The 24,258-nt window shown below is 41.1% G+C and overlaps 1 protein-coding gene across 1 annotated transcript in view; it reads right to left on the bottom strand.

Moving 5' to 3' along the window:
* The window catches only part of ABCC2 (ATP binding cassette subfamily C member 2), a 53,685-nt gene that overhangs the window by 8,472 nt on the left and 20,955 nt on the right, over nucleotides 1-24,258 (bottom strand). The window contains exons 11-26 of the mRNA XM_060768185.2: nucleotides 24,034-24,099; nucleotides 23,243-23,380; nucleotides 21,279-21,425; nucleotides 19,828-19,912; nucleotides 18,708-18,774; nucleotides 16,797-16,923; nucleotides 16,146-16,322; nucleotides 14,322-14,489; nucleotides 11,786-11,972; nucleotides 11,331-11,457; nucleotides 9,208-9,331; nucleotides 8,317-8,536; nucleotides 7,263-7,417; nucleotides 4,432-4,587; nucleotides 2,559-2,758; nucleotides 808-934 (exon numbers count right to left, since the gene is read on the bottom strand). Of these exons, the coding sequence (XP_060624168.2) occupies nucleotides 808-934; nucleotides 2,559-2,758; nucleotides 4,432-4,587; nucleotides 7,263-7,417; nucleotides 8,317-8,536; nucleotides 9,208-9,331; nucleotides 11,331-11,457; nucleotides 11,786-11,972; nucleotides 14,322-14,489; nucleotides 16,146-16,322; nucleotides 16,797-16,923; nucleotides 18,708-18,774; nucleotides 19,828-19,912; nucleotides 21,279-21,425; nucleotides 23,243-23,380; nucleotides 24,034-24,099 (2,271 nt within the window). The remainder of the gene's footprint in view (nucleotides 1-807; nucleotides 935-2,558; nucleotides 2,759-4,431; nucleotides 4,588-7,262; nucleotides 7,418-8,316; nucleotides 8,537-9,207; nucleotides 9,332-11,330; nucleotides 11,458-11,785; nucleotides 11,973-14,321; nucleotides 14,490-16,145; nucleotides 16,323-16,796; nucleotides 16,924-18,707; nucleotides 18,775-19,827; nucleotides 19,913-21,278; nucleotides 21,426-23,242; nucleotides 23,381-24,033; nucleotides 24,100-24,258) is intronic.

Raw genomic sequence — 24,258 nt, 5'->3', positions numbered from 1 at the left:
ATTGGTAGAGTTTGGGGGAAATAGGCCTTGATATTTGGGGGTTATAATTGCTGGGATTTATAGTTCACCTACAATCAAAGAGAACTCTGAACCCAGCCCACAATGGATCTGCACCAAAATCTGGCACACTACCTACATGTCCAACATTGAATACTGGTGGGGTTGGGGGTGTGCTGTTTTTGAATTCTGGGAGTTGTAGTTCACCAACACCAAAAAGAAAGAGAAGAAAAGATGGAGAGATCTTCAATCTTCTCTGCTAAAGGGGTTCCTAAGACAATGAGAAATATGTGTTTTCTGATGGTCTTTGGTGACACCTCTGAAACTCCCAGGGGTCCCAACCCCCATATTGAGAAACACTGGCCTAATGGCTTCTATAAACTAAAATGGAGTCTGAGTCCTGAACATACCCACTTTTGATCACATGGTCTGCAGCCCCTCCCACAACAAAGAAGTTAGGTAAAATTGCAAACCTATACACACATATACAATACAGTAAGCAATCTGAATTATACATAACAAATAACTAGTGGAGGCTTGAGAAAGTTGCAATTTCCAACATAAACATGGGAGGAATGCAATTGGCTTGTGGACCCCTTGCCATGAAGATTGTGAAGAAGACATAGAGAATGCACATTAAAAGTTTTGTCTCTAGAGGCATCTCCAGTAGATTACAAAAGCTGGTAAAATAAACGGATTAAAAAAGCATTCATGCATTACGCATCTTAATGAGTAAAGTGTTTTGATGCCTATGTCCAAGAAGCCCCAGACTGGCCGCTTCTGTGACCAAGTTTTGCCTCTATCACTCACACTGAGAGCTGAGGAGATAGAAAGTCCTACAATGCCACTCTTCAAAGGATCTTTGGCAAAGACTGCCAGCAGTGCCGCAAAGAAAACCACCAGATTCCCCACAAATTCGAGACGCACAGCCAGCCACCTGGAGAAAGAGAGAGGTAAGCTGAGTCATGCAATTCACCGTCTCTTACATCCAGCCTGTGCCATTTAATGGGTGAGTGTTACTCCAAAGGGGAGAAGTTCCCCAATGATTTCTGTCGTGGAACTCTTCAGAAAACATATCTTTTCCATGGAATCCTGAATCTATCCCTGATGTTTGATCAAAATATATATTCTGGATCATTTCACGCTCATTCAAAACCATTTCCCAATGTACTATATAACATTTAGTTTTTGAGTAAATTTTACTCTTGATATTTTATGAATAATATTCCAATATCCCAAAAGTCTTTCATCTCAAAAACTGTACAAGAAAGAAAAAAAAAAAAAAGGAAAAGTGGGATCAACATGAAAACCCAGTACATATGAATCACTCTTCTTCAAATGGCAAATAAAATGTTGAAATGTGAAGCCGGTAACCTGATATCAATAGCTATAGTACAAATGTGAAGCCAGTAACCTGATAGCAATAGCTATAGTACAATTTATTTTATTATTTTTGAGGAACTAAAAGTAGCTCCTGGTGTGAGAGAATTAGCTGTCTGCAAGGATGTTGCCCAGGGAATGGCTGGATGTTTTACCATCTTCTAGGAAGCTTCTCTCATGTTGCCGCATGAGAAGCTGGAGCTGACAGATTGGAGCTCACCCCACTCCCTGGAATTGAATTGCCGACTTTTTGGTCAGCAACCCTGCCAGCACAAGGGTTTAACCCATTGTACCACTGGGAGCAAAATAACTATTATGAAGACTTGTGGACCCCTTACTATAAAGATTGTGAAGAAGACCTAGAGAATGCACATTATAAGTTTTGTCTCTAGAGCAATGGTTCTCAACCTGTGGGTCCCTGGATGTTTTGGCCTTCAACTCCCAGAAATCCTAACAGCTGGTAAACTGGCTGGGATTTCTGGGAGTTGTAGGCCAAAACACCTGGGGACCCACAAGTTGAGAATCACAGCTCTAGAGGCACCACCAGAAGCTGGTGTAAACAACTGAACAAATACTTAGCCTTACGTAAACCATAGTAACAGAAAACTGTGCAATGTGTTGTGGAAGGCTTTCATGGCCGGAGTCACTGGGTTGCTGTGAGCTTTCCAGGCTGTATGGCCATGTTCCAGAAGGATTCTCTCCTGATGTTTCGCCCACATCTATGGCAGGCATCCTCAGAGGCTGTGAGGTCAGTTGGAAACTAGGCAAGTGAGGTTTATATATCTGTGGAATGTCCAGGGTGGGAGAAAGAACTCTTTGAAACTACAAGGCCATTAAATCCTAAACAAGATGGCCAATTACAACATTCGCACCTTCCTCAAGCAGACAAGAGTTCTTCCTCCCACCCTGGACATTCCACAGACATATAAACCTCACTTGCCTAGTTTCCAACTGACCTCACAACCTCTGAGGATGCCTGCCATAGATATGGGTGAAACGTCAGGAGAGAATGCTTCTGGAACATGGCCATACAGCCCAGAAAACTCACAGCAACCCAGAAAACAGTACCTTTCTTTTTGTTTTGTAAAACTGAGACAAAAAAGACCATGAGCTGATGCTATCCAAAAGTGAAAGACAATTTTGATACAGTCCAGCTGAACCTTTCCACATCTCAGGCTCACCTGTTAGAAACAATCCAAGAGTACACAGATTTCTGATTGATGTCCACAATCTTCTCATTGTGCTGCAGGAAGCGTTCCTGGTGTCCATAAGCCCGAATGACAGAGAGACCTGATACTGTTTCACTGAAGTGGGAATAGATGGGCGAGCGGGTGACAGAGTCCAGGCGACGCAGCTGGCGGGAGGTGCTCACATAGAATTGCTAGGAGGAAAAAACGTCAGTCATTGAGATCTTCAAGTTAGAGACCACTTGATAGTTGCAGTTTGCAGGGAAAGAGGGAGAGTTCTGTTACCGTATATACTCAAGTATAAGCTGAGTTTTTCAGCCCTTTTTTAGTCTAAAAAAGGTCCCCTTGCCTTATATTCGAGTCAAGGTTATTTATTATTTTGCTCTTTTATTATTATTTTATTACATTTATTATTTTACTCTATTATTATTACATTTATTATTTTACTCTATTTTTATTATTACATTCATTTTACTCTATTGTTATTATTACCATTTATTATTTTACTTTATTATTGTTATTATGACATTTATTGTTTTACTCTATTATTACTATTATTTTTACATTTCCTTTATTTTACTCAATTATTATTTTTATTACATTTATTATTTTACTATCTTTATTATTATTGGAATGATAGGTAAGCACATTTACATTGCAGAAGGTAAGAATAATGGTTTAATCAGACAGCCTTATCTTAAATCATGTAAATATTCAAAAACAGTTAACCTACTACTGCCTCAATTAATGTAATTTTATTGGTATCTATTTTTATTTTGAAATTTATCAGTAGTTGCTGCATTTATTACCCTTGGCTTATACTTGAGTCAATACATTTTTCCAATTTTTGGGGGTTAAATTAGGTGCCTCAGCTTACATTCGGGTCAGCCTATACTCGAGTATATACTGTATTTTCCTCCTAACATATTGTTATTTTCAATTATTAGCTAACACCCCTATAAGAGATAGAATTCTATGACTTCCTATGTAGCACCAAGAATATTTTGTGCTGGCACACAGGCAATCCTGTGTTCTTTTGCCAGTTATTGCTATTAAGACATCATGGAGAAGAGATTTTGTTTGCAAAGTGGTTGCAAACAACTCAATACAGACTTAAGAAAGCCAAGGCCTACTACAAGCCAAGACAACTGTGTAACTACACTTCCCCGACTATGAAATATCACAGTTTTTAAAGATATGTATTGAATGGTTCTAGGCCATAAGATTTAAGCTTTTTCTGTTCTAATGCAGAATGGGAAATCTGCATTAGTTGCATAATTATGACTTGGGACCTCCTAATGTCAATTTTGGATGAAGACGATGGATTGAGAGTATGGCAGAACAGGATGTCAAAGTGGAGTCCATGACATGTGAGTGTGGAGGAGAGCAAACCACAAACCACCTACTACAATGCAGTCTGAGCCTGGCACATGCACAATGGAGGACCTTCTTATAGCAACACCAGAGGCACTCCAAGTGGCCAGCTACTGGACAAAGAACATTTAGCATCATGCCAAGTTGTTAAAACTTTGTGCTTTTTAAATACATTACAACTGTATCCTTGGTTTGCTTGATACGATAAATAAATGGTACACAATATATTTAATCTGCTATCTCTGATTTCATTGGGCTAGTTCTGCAATGTCAATGGATCAGGGCTTAGACAATTTACTACTTAGATCTCTGCATTACAACCACACTGTCCAGGGGATACTGAGAGTTAATTCCAAAAAGTAATGTTTCCAAATTTGGCAATGCACAGAAGACAAATCTTTGGGGTGAAGCTCTGGAGATGAAACGGGAGGTCTGAATCCATACCACTTGGGGGTATGAGGAATCCCCACCACCAGAAAGAGCTTTGACTCACTTGAACAAAGTAGTAGATGAGTCCCAGAGGCACCATGATAATGGCAAAATAAGGTGTGGCCAAGCAGATGATCAGGAGAGTACTGATAATTCCCAAGCAGCAGTTCAGCCAGGAACGAAATGACATTGGAATGGTCTCATCCACAGTAAAGATGTCCTGCAGGGAAGGAAGCAGGAGAAGATAAGAGAACTGACCAAGAATGTTGCAAAACCATCCACAGAGGTGTTGTTTTCAATTCTGCATCTTTCATTAGGCTGGGATGAGACTTGAACATGAACAATATTGGGAGATACATTTCAACATCTGGAAGATCATATGATTCACTCCACTGCTCCATATTATGATTGAAGTACTTTTAAACAAAATTTACACTGTATATTTTAGGAGATTCAATTTGAACATCTGGGGTTTGTTTGAATTCTCTCATATTTTAGCATTTTGCTCATTATTTCCTTCTACACCAGGGATGGAAATTGTGCATCCATCCAGATGTTGTGGCACTCTTAACTCCCAGTGGTCTTAGCACATCAGTAGTGAACAATACTGAGAGCTATGTTTCAATAGCCAGAAGGTCACATAATTCCTACCCCTGCTGTACACTACAATTTTGTATCTGAGTCCCCTTGAGTTCCCATAGTGAGAAAGGTAGGATAGAAATAGGGTAAATAAATAAATAAAATAATTAATTTTTGAGCAACGAAAGAAGGCAGAATCTGAAACATTATGCTGATTTGTCTTTATTGGAGCTCCCGGTAGCGCAATGGGTTAAACCCTTGTCCCGGCAGGACTGAAGACTGACAGGTTAGAGGTTCAAATCCGGGGAGAGTGCGGATGAGCTCCCTCTGTCAGCTCCAGCTCCCCATGTGGAGACATGAAAGAAGCCTTCCACAAGGATGGTAAAAAACATCACAACTCTGGACGTCTCCTGGGCAATGTCCTTGCAGACAGTCAATTCTCTCCCCCAGAAGCGACTTGAAGTTTCTCAAGTCACTCCTGACACTGAAAAGAAATGTTTAGTTCTCTTTGCTAATCATGCTAAGAAATTTAACTTTTTGATTCTATATATATTTATACCTTTATATAAGAGAACTGGTGGTTTGAGTGTTGGACTAGGGCAGTGGTTCTCAACCTGTGGGTCCCCAGGTTTTTTGGCCTACAACTCCCAGAATTCCCAGCCACTTTACCAGCTGTTAGGATTCCTGGGAGTTGAAGGCCAAAACATCTGGGGACCCATATGTTGAGAACCACTGGACTGGGGGGTTGGGATAGCAAGGTTAGAAGCCCCACTTGGCCCTGGGTGACACTGGGTAAGTCACGCTATTTTAGCCTTGGTAAAACGTAATGGAAACCCTCTTTTGAACAAATCTTGCCACGAAAACCTTATGATAGGGTTGTGAAGCTACACAACAATCTTTATATAATTCATATTATATAATTTTTAAAAAATCTAATAATTTATATATTAACTAGCCGTCCCCTGCCACGTGTTGTTGTGACCCACATGGGGGTTCTGTGTGGGAGGTTTGGCCCAATTCTATCGTTGGTGGGGTTCAGAATATTCTGTGATTGTATGTGTACTATAAATCCCAGCAACTGCAACTCCCAAATGTCAAGATTCTATTTTCCCCTAACCCCACCAGTGTTCACTTTTGGGCATATTGAGTATTTGTGTAGAGTTTGGTCCAGATCCATCATTGTTTGTGTCCACAGTGATCTCTGGATGTAGGTGAACTACAACTCCAAAACCAAAGGACACTGCCCACCAAACCCTTCCAGTATTTTCTGTTGGTCATGGGAGTCCTTTGTGCCAAGTTTGGTTCAATTCCATTGTTGGTGGGGTTCAGAATGCTCTTTGATTGTAGGTGAACTATAAATCCCAGCAACTACAACTCCCAAATGACAAAATCAATTATTTTGAGTGGAGAACATACATTGGGTTGTTAGGTGTATTGTGTCCAAATTTGGTACCAATTTGTCCAGGGGTTTTTGAGTTCTGTGAATACCACAAATGAACATTACATTTTTATTTCTATAAGAAATATGATTAAATATTGCATTAGATTACCATCAGTAAGGTAAAGGTTTCCCCTTGACATGAAGTCTAGTCATGTCCAAATCTGGTGGTGCTCATCTCCATTTCTTGGAGGTGTCCATAGACACCTCCAAGGTCATGTGGCCAGCATGACTGCATGGAGTGTTCTTACCTTCCTGCAGAATCGGTACCTATTGATCTACTCACATTCACATGTTTTCAAACTTCTAGGCTGGCAGAAGCTGGGGCTAACAGCGGGAGCTCACCCCATTCCCTGGATTTGAACTGCTAACCTTTTAGTCAGCAAGTTCAGCAGCTCAGTAGTTTAACTCACTGCACCACCAGGGGGCCCTACCATCAGTAAAAGAATAATGAATAAAGGAGTGATTGACAGGTGCATGAGATGGAATGATGTGTGTGATCTGAGAGAGTGAGAGAACAGGAATATTAATTGAGCAAGTGAATCAGAGCTAATAATGACAATTGGTGCCAAGACAGCAATAGTCATCTGAGTTATTGAGAAGATAATGGAGAAAAAGAATAATAAAGCAGGTGGTCGGTGACCTTGAGAGAAGGCCTTGGATGACATTTGTTCTGATTCTACAATGATCTCCAAACAGATTATAACTGTTGCATGCCTCATTTCCCAATAGAGTGTCTGTTGTTTATTGTCTGACGTATTGACCAATTCCTCCCAATCACATCCCTGGCACAGTTCAAAGTTTCATGATTACACTTTGGGAACACTTTTTAAAAATCCTCCACATCATTGGGCCTCAAAAAAAGGATGATCTCAGACCTTGGCAAACCTGTTGATGATGCGGCCAGTTGGCGTTGTGTCAAAGAAGCTCATGGGTACACGAAGAATGTTATCGAGCAAATGCTTGTGCAGGACCCGGGAAGCTCGGACAGCACCGTGGGCAGCTAGCATACATGCAGCCAGCAGGAAAAGACCTGAAAGAAAAGGATGCCTTGGTGAGAGCTTGATACAAAGGGACATGCCAGTTGGAGAGGCTTTAGGCCATTTCATACTCAAGGCCTTGGGGGAGTGGAAAGTAGATTCAGATCCCACCCACGTCGCAAGCACGTTTGGTGGGGACACGGGACAGGGCCTTCTCTGTGGCGGCCCCCCGACTTTGGAATGCCCTTCGAAAAGATCTCCGACAGGCCCCTACTTTAGCAGTTTTCAGAAGGAATCTAAAAACCTGGCTGTTCCGATGTGCCTTTCCAGATTAGGAATTTCCCCTTTCCAAATCCTAGAAGCACTTTAGCCCATCAGATGTTACTGCACACCGCACCTTTAATCCATGTTCCTCCTGCCATCTCAGCATTTTAATCCCTGTACCCCATTGCGCCGGCCGAACCAGTTTTTAATTGTGTCTTGAGGTAGTTATTGTTGTTATTTTGCTTGATTGCTTGTTTTGCTTTGTTTAGTACTGTGTTATGTTTTTATTGTATTGTGTTTTGAGGCTCCGGCCTGTGTAAGCCGCATCGAGTCCTACGGGAGATGCTAGCGGGGTACAAATAAAGTTAATAATAATAATAATAATAATCTATCAATAAATCTTTAGGTGTATTGTCGAAGGCTTTCATGGCCGGAATCACTGGGTTGTTGTAGGTTTTTTCAGGCTATATGGCCATGTTCTAGAGGCATTCTCTCCTGATGTTTCGCCTGCATCTGTGGCAAGCATCCTCAGAGGTAGTGAGGTCCTCTGAGGATGCTTGCCATAGATGCAGGTGAAATGTCAGAAGAGAACGCCTCTAGAACATGGCCATATAGCCGAAAAAACCTACAACAACCCAGATCTTTAGGTGATTTGCAGGAGATTTTCAGAGGTTTTTTGGAGGCTTACCTTGACTAATGCCCAGTGCTCCATAGACGCCAACACGCAGGTCACGTTGAGCAGTTGGATAAGTCATGTTCTGGTATCTTACAGCATCATTTGTCCATTCACTGAGCCACAAGTTAGAGCCAACAGTGGCTGCAGCTTGAGCCACATAAGCTAAGAAGATCCATGTTGAGAGATTGCAACCAACTGCACTCAGGTATCGCATGTACATGATGAATTTCACCTGCAAGGCAGAATATTACTATCAGCTGCACATGGCAAGCAGCCCCTCCAGACTTTTTACAAGCCCACACATATATTATTGCTTTAAAATGTGCACAGATATGAAAATAAGGAGGCCTAGTGAAGTAGACCATGACAAAAAGATGAAGCTACTATTTGGAAGGCTGAGCAGCAGAGAACGGTAAAAGGGAAATTCAATAAATACAAGTTAAAATGAACATCCTTGAGCTCATGTGTTACCATACATTTCCTTTAGGACTAATAGGCAACTTTGGCAGACTATGGGGCTCAATTTCTAGGGCACACTAGACCAAGAAGGGCTTCCCATGGAGCGTGATTTGCCCATCCTTGGACTAATAGGAAAAAAGAGTTTTTCTCTAACTCCAGTAAAGAGGGTTTTCTCTGGCCACCATCCATTTCTATGACAAGAATCCTGTATGCCAGGACTGGAAAATGCAAGGCTTTGAGATGTTGTTGTCTTGCACCTCCCATCAGCCTTAACCAACAGAGTCTATGGAGAGTGGTGATGGGAGGTGCAAGCCAACATTATCTGAAGAGCCACTTGTCCTCCATTCCCACTGGTATAATCACCACTTTTCAATTCTCTGCAATTCATGGTGTTACTGAACCCAACTGCGAGACAGAAGAACATTTTGGGCTGTTTCCTCTCACCTTGCCTGTTTCCACAGCTTCCTTGTCGATTAACTTCTGTCCCTTTACCTCTGCCACTGGCTCTTTCTCCTTTATCTTTCCTTGAAGAGCCTTCGTGAGGGACATGTTACTACTTGTACTGAGGCTAGAACAAGAGAGCAATGATGAAAATTAGAGCTTTAAATCGATAACTTTCTGCCACCTATCTAATGTTTTAACGTGTGATCCTTCCTGGTAGTCTAATGAGAAATCCTTTGCCTTCACCTCCAGCTCAATTAACTTGCTTAATATTAGCTCTGCTTTCACTTCCGCCGCCACCTCAAATGTGGTTGGTGGGAACGAGGGAGAGGGTCTTCTCAGTGGTGGCCCCTCGGCTCTGGAACTCTCTGCCTAAGGAGATCAGATTGGCATCTACCCTATCCATTTTCTGCAAAGACCTAAAAACCTGGATGTTCCGTTGTGCATTTGATTAGGCAGTAAACTAGAGAATTGGATCGATCTCGCCATAGCTCTTTGCACTTTAGTTGGCCCTCCCACCTGTAATCTTGTTACTGTAAATGCCTAATGGATGTTATCCTCCCAGCTGCAACCTTAACAGAAATCGATGCAAATCTTGCACTTTCCCTTGGCTCTTTCTAGGAATGATTGCACATTCTCTGATCCCTCTGCACTCAGCACTTAATCTCTCAGCCATGATACTGTTTTTAAAATGTGTATTGTGATTGCAATGTTTTTCTGATGCTTGCTATTGGTTTTAGTTGTTTTTATGTATTTTGTGTGTTTTGTAATTTGTATTTTCAGGCTTGTCCCTTGTAAACTGCCCCAAGTCCCCCTGGGGAGATGGTGGCAGGGTATAAAAATAAAGTTGGTATTATTATTATTATTATTATTATTATTATTATTATTAGCCAGTATGGCTTTTCATGGCTAAGCAGAAGTGGCTGAGATCAACAAAGCCACATAGGTCTCTGGCACAAAGCGTAGAGGCCCAATGAAGGCGATTATAATCATATTAAGGGTATCAAGTATACCAAGTCATAGAAAGGGGCTTTGAGATTAAACCATGCTGGGTCTTCGAAAACCTCTGTCTCTGTTGACAGGGTTAATATGTGGAGACAAACTGGGATAGAGCTGGTTATATTCTTAGCTACATTGGGCCCTTCCACGAGCCCTATATCCCAGAATATCAAGGCAGAAAATCCCACATTATCTGAGTGTAGACTGTTAACCCACTTCAAAGCAGATATTGTGGGATTTCCTACATTGATATTCTGGAATACAGGTCTGTGTGGAAGGGCCCTTGGAAGAACAGACTGCAAGAGATGCCATAGAAAAGACTAAAAACTTCATAGAAATGCAAGGAACTCAGAAGGGGATCTTTTTTCCCAGTCTAGTTTTAACCTGATCTTAGCTTATCCAATCTCATTACCTGGCTGACAAGATTTACAAATATTCCCAAAGCAAAAAAGCAGGTACAATAAAGAGAAATACAAAAAGGCTAAAGATCTAGATCTAGGGAAGTAATGCTACTCCTCTATTCTGCCTTGGTTAGACCACGCCTGGAATATTGTGTCCAATTCTGGGCACCACAACTGAAGAGAGATATTGACAAGCTGGAATGTGTCCAGAGGAGGGCGACTAAAATGATCAAGGGTCTGGAGAACAAGCCCTATGAGGAGCGGCTTAAGGAGCTGGGCATGTTTAGCCTGAAGAAGAGAAGGCTGAGAGGAGATATGATAGCCATGTATAAATATGTGAGAGGAAGCCACAGGGAGGGGGGAGCAAGCTTGTTTTCTGCTTCCCTGGAGACTAGGACGTGGAACAATGGCTTCAAACGACAAGAAAGGAGATTCCATCTGAACACGAGGAAGAACTTCCTGACTGTGAGAGCCGTTCAGCAGTGGAACTCTCTGCCCCAGAGTGTGGTGGAGGCTCCTTCTTTGGAGGCTTTTAAACAAAGGCTGGATGGCCATCTGTCAGGGGTGATTTGAAAGCAATATTCCTGCTTCTTGGCAGGAGGTTGGACTGGATGGCCCATGAGGTCTCTTCCAACTCTTTGATTCTATGATTCTATGAATGAAATGGACAGAAAGAACTGAGAAAAATTAGGATAAAATAGCTAAAAGTTCATGGAAGACATTAACCTGCGGCAGAAGTTTTTTTGATGGACGCTGGCCTCACTCTTCTGGGTCATGGTCACCACATCAGCTGGGACTTCTTCAGCTCCAGGTTCAGGATCCCCATCCAATTCCAGTTCTTCACTCATACCCACTAAAAATTGAAATGCATGGGAAGAATATATGTCAGGATGGAGACAAAGGCAGGATGAGTGGATGTGTAGGACACTGTATTAGAGTGACATTACTCCTGCGGGATCCCACAAACATATTGTTTATTTTATTTCTTTATATTCACTTCCCCCCAATTTGGGGGGGGGGGGGAGTTTGGATAATAAAGTACATTTGTCTCTTTGCTATCCAGAATAGTTACGAGTGTAGACAGTGGTGTTTAACTGCACCACCTAACTGCCCCTGCTTCAAAAAAGATCCATGCTAAAAGGGCATTGATCCTTAATCACACAGAATGTGGTGACAGTTACCTGTGGCTTCTTCTTCAGGGCTGCCTTCCTGCTGGTTTCCATATGTGTTGAGCAGCTGAGCAAACTCTCCACCATTACTTATCAAGGTGCTATAAGACCCCTTTTCTGAGACACTTCCATCTACCAGCATCACAATGTCATCCACTTGGGCTAGGAAGCTTAGGCTGTGAGTCACCAGGATCCGCGTCTGGAGCAAAAAACAGCATAGTAACTTTGGAGGGCAATGTAAAGTTGGCATTCCTACATCATACTACATTTTGGATTTGTCATTTAATATTCAGGGACTTTACAGAGGACTCTCACTATTCAGTGATCTTTTATTAAAATGACAAATTATTCTAAATTTTTCTATCGTACACTTTGAAAAAACTCTCCTCCAGGCATCAGAAGTCAGACATTAAAACCAGTCCTCAACAAACAGACTCTCCTTCCACACAGGGAACTTGTAAATCCTGGCCTCAATTTTCTAAAGTAAATATTTAGTGGCCAATTGAAGAACATGATCCAGTTATATCTCAGCTAAACAATTACTTTTCATTTCTAGACTGAAACCTCTGGGTTTGTCTTTAAAAATCTGGGATCATAATCACTTAATAACAAACAACTGAAAAAAAGAAGAAAATGCAATATTTACCTATTAACGATAGCAAGACTGTTTATAGCAAGGAATTTGAAAAGGGAAACAAATATATAAATTGAAGAATGGTACAAGGAACTGTGGAAATTGGCAATTAATGATAAGTTGACATGTAAGTTAAAAGTTAAAAGAAAGATATGGAAAAAAGCAATGTTGATGATGTCTGGGGGAATTTATTGAAAGAGAATTTAAAAAGAAGGATGGAAAGTTACTTCCACAAGAAGAAATGAAATTTTGGATAGAAAATATAAAAAGAAGTTGCTCAGGGGGAGGGGAGCACAGTGGTGAAAGATAGAAATATATGTACAAGTGTGAAAGTAAACGTGGATATAAAAAGATTTATGAGATGCACTGGATATATTTTTAGATTGTTTTTATTCAAAATGTTTTAACAATTAATTTTTTAAAAGGAAAAGGAAAAATGGGGTACAGTAATAGGTATATTCTAGCTATACATTCCTCTGGCTTCTTAAAGCCAGAGAGGGAAAGTGCTAGGTATAGGTAAAGGTAAGAGGAAGTGAAGGGGTGGAGAGTAGGAATGCTTAGGTAAGACATGGCAGGGAATAGGGCATAGTTTGTTGACTTCCGATCTCCTTCCTGGTGGACTCAGTTTTCTCACATTGACCTTCCCTCTATCTCCTTTCTTCCTTTTCTTCATCCAAGGTTTCTTCTTTTCTTCTACAGTTAGCTGGATAATTTCGTTGACTGGGTTATCTTAATTTTTTATATTTTTGTTTTTCTGAATTATATAATTTTTAAATAGTTGCCAATCTGTAATTTTCTTATTTGATTTCCCCTCATGTCTCCTCAATAATTGTGTTAGTTTATCCATATCCATGATTTCTAGGATTTTCACCAACCAGTGATGAATTGAAGGTATTTCTTTTTCTCTCCAACATTTCTTTTTTCTCTCCATCACTCATGCAGGTGATTTTTGCTGCCATTGTCAATAACTAAAGAGTCTATCTTTATTTTCTTGTATTTTTATATCTAATATTCCTAATAAGAAATATTCTGGTTTCATTTCTATTCTCATATTAAGTATCTTTTGAATTATTCCGTGGATCTTCTTCAGTACTCTTTTGCCTTACTGCACGTCCATCACATGTGGTAGAATGTGCCTTCTTGTGTCTTACATTTCTAACATTTATTTTTCATTGTTTTGCTAATTTTTCCCAGGATTTGTGGAGATATGTACTACTGGTACATCATCTTGTACCAATTTTCTTTACGATTGTATGAGTCGGTAAATTTCAATTTGTAATTCCACATGCATTCCCATTCTTCCATCTTTATTGGTCTTCTAATAAAAATGGTCCATTTATTCATAGACTTTTTTACCTATTTCATTTCTGTATTCCATTCCAATAATTTCTTATAGATTTTTGCAAAGAATCACTAAAGACACCCTGTCTGATCTTGGAAACTAAGCAGAGCTGCTTTTTGATAGCATTAAGTAGACTGCCAATAAATACCAGATGATGTAGGCTATATTAACAGTAGTAGTAACTGAAAATGCCACTGAGTTTTCCTTGCATAAAAAAATCCTATAAAATGTGAGATCACCAGAAAATTAGGGAGTTTTTTTTTTCTTCAGGAAGTAAAATTCTCAGTTCCAATGGGTTTTGATTCTTAACATCAGGAGACAGATGAAACTGATACCTATAGAAAATGAGCTTTGGAGGGAGCCACTGATTATCACAGGCGTCGACAGTCCCTTTTGCAGCTATTTTCCCAGTACTTGAACCAATGCCACTTGTTTCCTGCACTAGCTGGATTTTTGTATGCTCTTTTTTGGAATAAAAATCGTGGAGTATTGATTCTGACAGTAATATTAAATAAAACAACCCCTCCACCTGTCTTCCACAAGGCCAGGTCTATAGAAAAGCTAGGACTCACCTTATTCTGCAACAGTCCCTCGGGTCCCAGGACCTTGTCAAAGATGTGTCGCCCTACATGGGAATCTACAGCTGAGAGAGGATCATCCAACAGGTAAATGTCTGCATTATTGTATACAGCTCTGGCCAGGCTGACACGTTGCTTTTGGCCCCCACTTAGGTTAATGCCCTGCAGAAGAAAGGAATCACACAAAGATCATTCTCTGGGCCCTCCGCACTACTGGGGTTGTCTTATGAGGCAGCTCTCTTTTCAGAGCAAAAACATTGCCCCACCAGTACATGCTGGCTTTCCAAGTTTTTCTAAACAAAAAAGGTGAATATCAGACATGCCATTGCTGTGAAGCCCAGAAACATTCCCTCTAGCCAGTAACTGTAAGCCACCCACTTTCTAAACTATAACTAGACTTGAAACAACTATGTGCCAAGTTACCTGGAAAATATTAAGATAATCCAAACTAGCAAAGAGTTGGACAATTTCTTTCAGGGTAATACCGCTGTTTGTTTGCACAGAAAGGTGGCTAGTAATTCTTACTTTAGAGTAATTACCTTTGCATAGCTGATCTATTCTCAACCTTCCTAATGCTGCGACCCCTCAATACAGTTCCTCGTGTTGCGGTGACCCCCAACCATAAAATTATTTTCATCGCTACTTTATAACTCTAATTTTGCTACTGTTATGAATTGTAATGTAAATACTTGATATTCAGGATGTATTTTCATTCAGTGGACCAAATTTGACAGAAATACCTGATACACCTAAATTTGAATACTGGTGAGGTTGCCAGGGGAGGGGGCTTGATTTTGTCATTGGGAGTTGTAGTTGCTGGGATTTATAGTTCACCTATAATCAAAGAGCATTCTGAACTCCACCAATGATAGAATTGAACCAAACTTGGCACACAGAACTTCCATGACCAACAGAATATCTGGGAAGGGTTTGGTGGGCATTGACCTTGAGTTTGGGAGTTGTAGTTCACCTACATCCAGAGAGCGCCGTGGACTCAAACAATGATGGATCTGGACCAAACTTGGCACAGATACTCAATATGCCCAAATGTGGACACTGGTGGAGTTTGGGGGAAATAGACCTTGACATTTGGGGGTTGTAGTTGCTGGGATTTATAGATCACCTACAATCAAAGAGCCAATGATAGAATTGGGCCAAATTTCCCACACAGAACAGCCATGACCAACAGAAATCTTGTGTTTTCTGATCGTCTTTGGTGATCCCTCTGATACCCCCCTCATGACCTCCCCCAGAGGTCCCGACCCCCAGGTTGAGAAAGCCTGTATTACTGGTAGCCCAGCCCCTACCTTAACCAGACTCAGGTGATCGCCTCAGGCAGTATATATTAGGAGGTCACAGGAAGATAAGGTACAGAAATGTGTGTCATGAAATTGGTTCTGTGCCCTGAGTTGGCCTATTGCCTTCAGTTGTTTTCTCCCATCATCAGTGTTGAAGAAAGATTAATCAAATATTTTTTCTACGTTGACATGCAGAGAGCACTATCTTGTTCTTCATCTAAAGCACTCCACATTGTCTCAAGGTCAATGTCCACCAAACCCTTCCCTTAATTCTCCTGTTTCTTCTATCACGAATTTCACTGAATTTCAGAGGTTCATGAGAGAGGACTTCCTGTTCTATATGGCCTCATGTAAGCCACTCCAAGTCCCCATCAGGGAGATGGTGGCGGGGTATAAATAAAGATTATTATTATTATTATTATTATTATTATTATTATTATTTGCACCAGCTTATTTTCCCACATCACCATCTACCCACACCCCCTTATGGCATGCCACTGAGCTTCATGAAAGTTAGTACCCTCTCTCCAATCTCAGTAAGATCTCCTCCTGGAAGCAGCTGCAGGTCTGGGAGTAAGGCACACGCCTCTATGACCTGTTGGTACCGAGCCTCATCAAGGGGTGACCCAAAAAGGATGTTGTCTTTCAGGGTGGCATTCTGGATCCATGCTTGCTGAGGTACATATGCCACTGAACCCTGAAAAAAATCCCAAGGTATCAGACATTCAACTTATCAAATTGCGATTTGGGGAAGGTGGCAAAATAAAGAATCTGAATCTGATGAGTCTGAGTAAAAGCCAATGAAATACATGTCAGAGAGCACCTAGTTCTGGTCTGCACATAAACCAAATGAGATACGAAGAGCTTTGAAATCACAGAATGAATTGTATCATTCTAGACCACAGGTTGGTGATCATAATTTTTGTATGTCACTGTGAGTTGGGAAAATCTCTGAGTAGAAAGCAGCTCAACAGAGAACAAGCTAGAACAGAATTTTTCTTCCCCAACAATCTTAGTTCTTTATTTACAAGGAATTTTATTTTGCTTTCTTTTAACAAGCAAAAAGATTATGCAGAGGCATCCCTCAGTTCCAGACTGAATTTCCCAGGGTTCTCGGTTATTTTGCATTAGTAAACTGGACTTTAATGCATAAATATGTTTGTCCCCTCACCTGAATGTTGATGTGGCCCTTGATGTTCTCCATCTCACCCAGCATAGCTGACACCAGTGAGGATTTTCCTGATCCCACAGGCCCCACTACGGCCAACAAGTTTCCACAAGGAATTTCCAGGTTTACACTGCAGGGAAAGTATAGTATAGATCCTAAGATTAGGTAATGGCTGAAGACATGTAGCCAGGTGCAGATAGCACGAGAACACTCCCAGGAGACAACACTCCCTATTGAGAGAAGCAGTACTAACATCACCCTTGGAGGAGATGCTGTAGCTTATCATCACTCAGTGTTTGAATGCCTTTTTGGGAATCGTTCATCAGCCCGTTGGGCATTCCTTCAGGACAATTGGGTGTGAGGTGGATTGGACTACCATATTTTCCAGCATATAAGATGACTGGGTGTATAAGACGACCACTAACTTTTCCAGTTAAAATATGGAGTTTGGGATATATTCACCATATAAGACTACCCCTCTTCCAACACACACCAAATAAAAAATTAAAAAACATAAGATTTTATTTTAATATGGAAATTTTCCTATTACCGTACTTCCTTCTCTGCCTCTTAGATCTCGCACCTGCGCACCTGCACCACTTCACTGCAGTCCTCAGGCGTGAGATCTGAGAGGCAGAGAAGGAGGTACGATAATAGGATACAAGAGTGGGCCAGATGGATGAAAGAGGCGTCTTTTTCTGGGCACAGCACCGCTCTATCTCTTTTTTCCATGCCTCGGGCGTCCTGGACTCCTGAAGCTTGCTCCACCATTTACTTACACCTTCCCAATGAGGTGCTCCCTCACCTCATCATCGGAACCTCGTTAAGTGGCTTCTTTCCACAAATCCTGGTGAGTGGATTTTCTTCTACCGTACTTGTACAGCGCCGCCCTTGCTGCTTTCATATGGTCGCCGCATACGGAAGGGATGTGGCCGCGGCCGTTTTTGAGCTCCTTCCACCATAGGCGGCAATCACAGATTCTCTAGTCTGGCTTAGAAGTTTCAGCACCCACCCTATAAGATGGCACCCAGTGTATAAGACAACCCCTGACTTTTGAGAAGATTAAGTAGTCTTATACGCCAGAAAATACAGTAATTTTAGGTGGGGGTGAGCTGTGTGTTACAATATTTTGAGGGTGTTGAGCTGCTATTTATCAGGGTTTGGCTGTTTAAGCCACTGGACTGTAAGACTTGTAATCATGCTTCAAAATGCAATGTAAGTTTGCTATGTTTCATATGTTTTAATATGTTTTAATCATTTGAAAGGCTATTTTAATTTATATGTATTTTTTTACAGTTTTATAATGTGTTTTATTGATATTGTTATTATCTGAATCTGGCATGGAATTACTGCCGTAATTTGTAAGCCACCCTGAATCCCCATTTGGGGTGAGAAGGGCGGGGTATAAGTACAGTAAATAATAAACAAACAAACAAACAAACATTCTCCTGGCCCATGGGACTATATATATATATTTCTTGCCAAACCCAATATGTCAACAGCTGGAAAAGGAAACTGCTTCTCTCACATCTTTAAAGCAAAGGACCACATCTTCTTACTTTACTTACTTCTCACTTACTTACTTAACTTCTTACTTACTTACTTAACTGCCTTGAGTCTCCTTTCTCCCCATGGAGACTCAAGGCAGCTAACAATCCACACCAGATAATTATAAAAAGTGCAATACAAAAGTTAAAAAACAATTAAATAGTAACTGTGGCAAATTAAAATGCAATAAATACACTAAAATGGCATTTGAAACTCATATCCCCCCCCCCCCCAAATCCACACACCCTTTCCAAAGCCTTCCCCTTCCCCAAATGCCTATTGGCAGAAGATGGTCTTGACCTGCTTGCGGGTCCTTCCTCCCACCAATCTCCCCCAATATGCCTCCTTCTGTTTCTCGTGACTCACTCTTTAATGGTGGCATTAGAATTGTGTTCCCATGAAAAGGATGCTTCAGAGAAACGCACAGCGCAGCCTGGGGAAAAAAAGACGGAATTACATCATGACAGAGCTTGGGGAAGTTACTTTTTTGGACTACAATTTCCAGTATCCCTCAGCCAATATGACCAGTGAGCAAATTGATTGTGGGTTCTCAGAGTTGCAGTCTAAAAAGAGAACTGCTTTGAACGCTGATCATTATAATTAAGAGCATCATGAATTCCTCTAACCATCTGTAGAGCAGAAACGATTCACCAGCCTTTTGTACGAGGGTTGAATGAAAAGTAATGCCTCTGCCTTCATTACTTGGGTTTAGATGGGAATATTTTAATAAATCAAATGCAATAATCCTTAGAATGTGCTCTTTAGATACCACTATTCACTTTTCCATATAATTACTAGAGAACTGGATACATTTCTGCCAATGATGAAAAGTTTTCTGAAGCCGTCACGGAAGAAGTTGACACTCTGTTTCTGCAAACAGCATCTCACAGTTCTCTCATTCTGAGTACCCATCATGCACAGATCTTCCGATAGCCAAGCAAAGCAATAAAATGCTGATTATGCTTGAAATTTCTCTCTGAGTGATATGACAATCATCCTGAATCAATCTGTCAACCTTTTGCTTATGAAACTCGGTGGTTGCTGTTACAAAACGTCCAACTCTTTGTTTGTAACGCAAGTCAGATGTTCCCACCTCAACATCTTTAAACTTACTCATCCAATGATACACAGTACTCACATCAACACAAGCACCATAAACAGCTTGCATTCTCTGATGAATCTCCTTTGGGGTGACACCTTCTGCTGTCAAGAATTCAATGACTGCACCTTGCTTAAGTCGCATTGACCGACTGTCTGCGCAGGGCTCCATACTTCGCATTTTAAAAACACAACCATTCAATGCTAAGGCTTCCCGCCAAAATGGAACTGTAGAGGAGAGTCTACTGAATAAGCCAGTACCTGCCACATGTCAGTACTGCCATCTGTTGAGGAGTTAGGAAGGTGGAGGCATGATTTTTCATTCAACCCTCGTATTTTTCTAGAATTCAACCTGCTCTGATTTCCCCCAACCCTAGTTTCTATTTACCAGGGCTGGGTTCATGCCATATGGCTGAAGTGTTCAGGTCTTCACTGCCCAGATACCGTTCTAGCCGCCTAGTAGACACATTGACCTGAAAGTAAGGTGTACAGGGAAAGTCAGGTATGGTAGGCTCACTATTACCACTCAATAATATTGGGCAGCTGTCAGGGCCCAACACTAATACTTCTGCTGAGTCCTACTTTAAACAATTTGATTTCTCAGAGCTCTTATCAGTGCCAAACATGAGGGTCTGGGAATTGATACCAAAAAAAATTCAATTGTATTCTACCAGCAACAAATTTTGGAAAATCATATCACTGCTCCTAAAAATAGCTGTTTGATCAAAATAGTGCTACCTCTATGGCCAGGTCAGTACAATAACACAGAAAGGGACCCACAAGAGGACACTTTCCCAAGGGTACCTCAAAACTGGAACTAGCCATGAAACTTGAGCTGTTTTGTTGAGTTCTGGAATGACAAGGCTTATTGAACGCATATCCAGATTGAGCAAATCTCTATGGTATGCAACCCAAACCTACTGAATCTTATCAGTGTGCAGGGTCAGGGCTGAACCTGCACACTGATAAGATTCAGTAGGATTGGGTTGCATACCATAGAGATTAGGCAGAGGAAGGGCTCTTCCACGCAGCCATATAATCCAGAATATGAGAGCAGATAGTCCACAATATCTGCCTTGACCTGAATTATCTAAGTGCACACTGCCATATAATCCAGTACAATGTGAATTTTATACAGCTGTGTGGAAGGGGCCGAAGCAAGTCATTTCAGACACAATATTTGGCATGTCACAGAAGTGTGGCAGCTCAGCAGTTCTATAATTTTTGTCACTGTATTTTTACACTACCAATGGAGGAAAACTGCATGGAAGGATTCCCATTTCTGTGTCAAAATCAAGTGTCTAGGTTTGGATATTATGCACTTTTTACTTAGTAGTCCCCTGACATTAAGTCCAGTCATGTCTGGGGTGTGGTGCTCATCTCCATTTCTAAGCCGAAGAGCCAGCATTGTCCGTAGACACCTCCAAGGTCATGTGGCCAGCATGACTGCATGGAGCGCCGTTACCTTCCCGCCGGAGCGGTACCTATTGATCTACTCACATTTGCATGTTTTCAAACTGCTAGGTTGGCAGAAGCTAGGGCTGACAGCGGAAGCTCACGCCGCTCCCCGGAATCGAACCTGCGACCTTTCGATCAACAAGCTCAGCAGCTCAGTGCTTTAATCCACTGCGCCACCGGGGGCTTTTTACTTAGTTTGATGAAAATTCATCTTGCTACTCTGTCTTGGGAACCAAAATATTTTGGGACAGCCTTGTTAATTGAAAGATCCGGGGCCCAACTATCTCATTCTATAAACAGCAAATATTTAGCAGCTCTGAGAATAGGTTACTCCCACCCCATCCCATATACATAGTACCTGTTTGTCACGGGCCTGCTCACCTGCACCAGAGAAGACAACACCATTGGAAGCATGGCAAGGGGGAAGCGCAGCACATTGAAGAGAGCAATTGAAGTGAAGGCCTTCTGTGCATCCAAAACATTATTCTCATCCACCATCACAAACACAGCAAAGGTTACCACAGAAACCTAGGGAATGAGAATTACTGTAGTGAACTGCTAGACTGGAAGGAATGAGCAAATCACGTAGTATCAGGAAGACTGAACACCTTAAATATGCACTTGGGAAACTAATTAAATTCCTGCCTAGGAAGAAACATGAGCTAGAGAGAAATTTGGAGATGGTACAGCTGGTCCTCTGTGTCAAACTTTTACTAGGGCTCAACAAACTACCAACAAACTACGGTTGCTGATACTCCTGTAGAAGGATTCTAGTAGTTGCTCATTTGCTCCTGCTAGCAAATGTATTTTAAATAGTAAGCAGCCTCAGGTAATTAAACAGCCTCAGGTAATTCAAAAAGTACGATGTTTAATGACTAGTTTTTATTATACCATACTTAAGCTGGGTATATTGCTTTTTATTTTATTTTTTAAATATTTTATTGATGTAATATTTTATGTTGTATATTTGCTTTGATGTAATTGTTGGGTTTGGCCTCATGTAAGTCCCCTTGGAGAGATGGTGGCGGGGTATAAATAATAATAATAATAATAATAATTATTATTATTATTATTATTAGTATAACATAATAAAATGTACAGTGGGCCCAAGAGCAACCAATTTTTATAGATAATGTTGCCCAAGTCCAGAGTCAGCAAACTCTTGCTCAGCTTACTCCCTCTTCCTTATGACAGCCTTTCAAATATTTATACATGGCTATTATGTCTCCTCTCAACCTTCTCTTCTCCAGGCTAAACATGCCCAACTTTTTTAGCTGCTCCTCATAGGGATTCATGGTCTCCAGACCTTTAATCATTTTAGTCACTCTCCTCTGGACACCTTCCAGCTCATCAATATATCTTTTAAACTGTGGTGCCCAGAAATGGACACAGTATTCCCAGTGAGATCTGACCAAAGCAGAATAGCGAGGCACTATGACTTCCCGTGATCTAGACACTATTTGGTGCAGCCCAAAATCCCATTGACTTTTTAAGATGCTGCATCACATTGTTGGCTCATGTTTAACTTATTGTAAGACTCCAAAAGCTTTTTCACATGTACTGTTGTTGAGCCAGGTGTCACCCATCCTGTATCTGTACATTTCATTTTGTCTGCCTAAGTATAGTATCTTACTTTTTTTTTTTTGTTGGAATTCGTTTTGTTAATTTTGGCCCAACCCTCTAGTCTGTTAAGATCATTTTGAATTCTGATCCTATTTTCTGGGGTATTCGCTATCCCTCCTAATTTGGTTACATCTGCAAACTTGATAAACATACCCTCTGAACCTTCATTCAAGTCATGAATAAAGAAATGGAGCACACTAGGCCCAGGACCAGACCCTGTGGTCCTGATTTCACTTCTTTCCAGGATGAAGTGGAACCATTGGTGAGCACTCTTTGGGTTCAGTCACTTAACCCATTACAGCATTGCCTAGCCCACATTTGACTAGTTTGCTTTCAAGAAGGTCATGGGGGACTTTGCCAAAGGCCTTGCTGAAATCAAGATATGCTATATCCACAGCATTCCCTGCATCTACCAAGCTTGTAACTCTATTGAAAAAAGTTATAAGATTAGTCTGGCATGACTTGTATTTGAGAATTCCATGCTGACTTTTAGTGATTATAGCATTCCTTTCTAAGTGATTGCAGACTACCCCCTTAATGATCTTTCCTGGTATTAATGTTAGGCTGACTGGACAGTAACTATTTGGTTCCTCTTTTTTCCCTTCTTGAAGATAGGGACAACATTTGCCCTCCTCCAGCCTTCTGGAACTTCTCCCGTTCTCCAAGAATTCTCAAAGATTATTGTAAGTAGTTCTGAAATGAATCCCATTCCCAAGCCTTACCAGAAAAGGAGCACATGTGAAGACGAAAATAGAAACTGATTGTAGGTAGGAAAAATGTAGAAGTCCCCTCAGCTCCTGATTCCGGATTTTTTCAACTCGCTTCTGAAAGGATGGCTCCCAGGAAAACAGCTTTAGGATCTGAGGGATGTTTATAGTCAGATATGAAGTGCACCAGCATGGAGCTTTCCATCCAATTAAATCTGAGGAGAGAATATCTCCTGCCCCCAACCCTGCCCAACTCCCAATATGGAGAATGCTTTATACTCCAAGAATGGGGAACTACTATGACCTCTTAGATGTTTTCTTTCCATCTACAACTCCTGTGAGACTAGTAAATAGTAAGTCTCGCAGGCATTGCCATCTATAAGCATCTGTAGTTACTGATCCCATTTGCTGCCCCATCACCTCTAGGGCAATTAAAACATTGATTTCAAAACAGAAGCTGTCTTTTCAGATACTTGCTTCTGTACAGCATCTGACAAAGGCTGAAAACTGTGCTGTGTGTTTATGTCCCCTTTGTCTGTCTAGGCCAGTGGTGAGGAATTAAGAGGCCAAAGGCCACATATGAATGTTGGCTTAGCTTTGGTTTCCTCCCCTTTGACTCTAGCTCTGCTCACTGTGCCTTTGGTTACATTCACTGGCAACGTTTTGGTTGAGATAAGATGGACCACAACACGAAGAAAATTCTTTGCCTCAACTCTTAAGTCATGTGAGGCCTTGTGATCCATTACTGTTAATGGGCATAGTCAGTATACTATTCATAGATTGGAGAAATCTAATCTGTCAGTCACCTTGATGCCATTGAAAATTTCATTCATGATCTTCATACGGTCATCCTTGTAGTTCATGTTCTTCACCTAAATAAAGATTATCAAAATGAGAGACGGGGAGGTGAAAATTACCACATATGACAGAAACTGGAGAACAATTTTTCTGTTATTTCTTAGTCTAAGGCTCCCAGAATTTGCCACCAAAAAGGACACAAGCTCCATCTGTACTGTTCTCACCTCTCCTGT

The sequence above is a fragment of the Anolis sagrei genome, chromosome 3 (assembly GCF_037176765.1).
Source record: "Anolis sagrei isolate rAnoSag1 chromosome 3, rAnoSag1.mat, whole genome shotgun sequence".
Classification (NCBI taxonomy): domain Eukaryota; kingdom Metazoa; phylum Chordata; class Lepidosauria; order Squamata; family Dactyloidae; genus Anolis; species Anolis sagrei.
Note: the sequence above shows the minus strand (reverse complement) of the source record. Positions and strands in the feature narration are given on the sequence as shown.